Source organism: Trypanosoma grayi, assembly GCF_000691245.1.
Source record: "Trypanosoma grayi strain ANR4 Tgr_1863_V1, whole genome shotgun sequence".
NCBI classification, from domain to species: domain Eukaryota; phylum Euglenozoa; class Kinetoplastea; order Trypanosomatida; family Trypanosomatidae; genus Trypanosoma; species Trypanosoma grayi.
This window is the reverse complement of record NW_008827481.1, coordinates 1-1,833: the sequence shown is the minus strand read 5'-3', so window position 1 is coordinate 1,833 and position 1,833 is coordinate 1. Positions and strand designations below refer to the sequence as shown.

The 1,833-nt window shown below is 57.2% G+C and overlaps 1 protein-coding gene across 1 annotated transcript; it reads left to right on the top strand.

Annotated features, from left to right (window-relative positions):
* Positions 1-39: 39 nt before the first annotated feature.
* DQ04_18631000 (hypothetical protein) lies at positions 40-1,335 on the top strand (the record flags this gene model as incomplete). The annotated part of the gene is made up of 1 exon (XM_009317730.1): positions 40-1,335. The coding sequence occupies one exon, from the start codon at positions 40-42 to the stop codon at positions 1,333-1,335; it is 1,296 nt and encodes a 431-aa protein (XP_009316005.1).
* Positions 1,336-1,833: the final 498 nt, after the last annotated feature.

Genomic DNA, 1,833 nt, shown 5'->3' with positions numbered 1-1,833 from the left:
CCCCGCAGACACAGGTGGTCCCAGGCTACATTGACGCTGATGCTGCGCCACGTGCTGTGCGTGCTGGCCCTCGCGCTGTGCTGCTGCACGTCTCTGTGCGTGGCTGCTGCTGCTGAGGTTTCTTCTGTGCCACCCGCAGGTGGTACGGGGTCTTCGGCGGAGATATCCACGCAGGAGGAGGGCGTGGCGGCGAGGACGAAGACTTTGGAGGCCGCGACCAAGACAGAGGCGGCAGCGATTTCTGCGAAGGAGGCACTGGCGAGTGTGAAGGCCGCAGCGGAGGGAGCTATGAAGGCCGCGGGGAACGTGGTGGAGGAGTGCAAGAAAGGAAGCACTAACAATGCAGTGGAATTGGTGCATGCATTGCATAAAGCACTGAGGAAGATACTGCGGCCTCCGAAGAAGGGTGATGGGGAAAATAAAAACCCGACTCTTGAAGAAATTAGGAATCCAGAAAGGTGGAATCCGGTTAAAGAGGCAAAGGAGAAAGCTTCGCCTGCGACATCGTCACTTAAAAACGCGGTAGAAAAAACAGCAGCGCCAGTGGAGAGTGCAGATGCGCCAGTGCAGCAGGCAAGAGCAGCGGTGGAGAAAGCCAGCGAGGCCCTGAAGAACGCGGCAGGAGGAGCGACGGAGATATTGGGTGCCGTTCGTAAGATTAATGGCATTACGGCGAAAGGAAGCACGGCGGCGGTGCAGTTACACACTGCTTTGAGCAATATTGCAGAAGTAATGAAACGCATTTTAGACTCTCTCGGCATTGTATTGAACCTTGCGGAGGATACCTTGACGTTGGCAGACGGAAGGACTGCTCCAGGTAACACAGATGCTGAAGACAAAAAGTTCGCAAACTTAACGAAGAGGGCGAAGAATATCTTGGATGACTTTGATGCACTAATGTTCGAAGCCGAAAACGTCACGGATGCCGCTGACGCCGCATTAGCCGTGGCTGCTGCGGTGGTCACTGAGGTGACGGCTGGGGCGAAGGACGCTGCGGCTGCGGTGGAGGCGGCCACTGCGGCTAGGGCGGCGGCTCAGAACGCGTTGACGCAAGCGGAGGGTGCGCTGCGGCAGCTGAAGGAGAAGTGGGATGACGGCGATAAGGAAGGGGAGAAGGCAGTCACCACAACGCTGCAGCGGGAAAACGAGTATGCTCCTGCTGTTGACGGCTCCCACGAGTCACACACTTCTCCGCCAGACGCCACGGACCCCGCACTTCTGGTGCCCACCGCTGCGGCTGCGCTCAACACCAACAACAACGCTGACGGTGGCAGCAGCACTGCATGGGTGCGTGCCCCAATACTGCTGCTGCTGGCCTGCGTGACTGTGTGGTAAGACGTCTGTGTGTGTATGTGTGCAGGAGGAGACGATGGCCTCGTGATAATTGCGTTGAGTCCCGAGGGCTGCGTTCTTCGTTATAAAGATTCTTTTGTTTTAACCTCATTGCTGCCCCGNCTGCCGCTGCCGATCCCGACACATCTACAGTTCCCTCAACAACAACAACAACAGCCGATGTGACTACTCCTATGGGGACTGCGGCTGGTAAGGCGGACGGCAGCACTTATGCGCGGCTGTGTACACCGCTGCTGCTGGTCGTGGGAGCGATGACCCTTGTGGCTGTGTGCTGATGAGCTGTGTGTGGGTGTGTGCATCGGGCGGGGTGGTATCCTTTTAATTGCGTGCGGCCCTGGAGGCTGAACACATATTAATGTTTTTCATTCCATTTCATTGCTGCCCCGTTGTGGGCTGGGCGCTGTTTAATTCACCCGCGACTGCACTCACTTGTGCTGTGTGTGTGTTGTCCGGGAGGCGTCTGTTTGTTTCTTCTCTGGG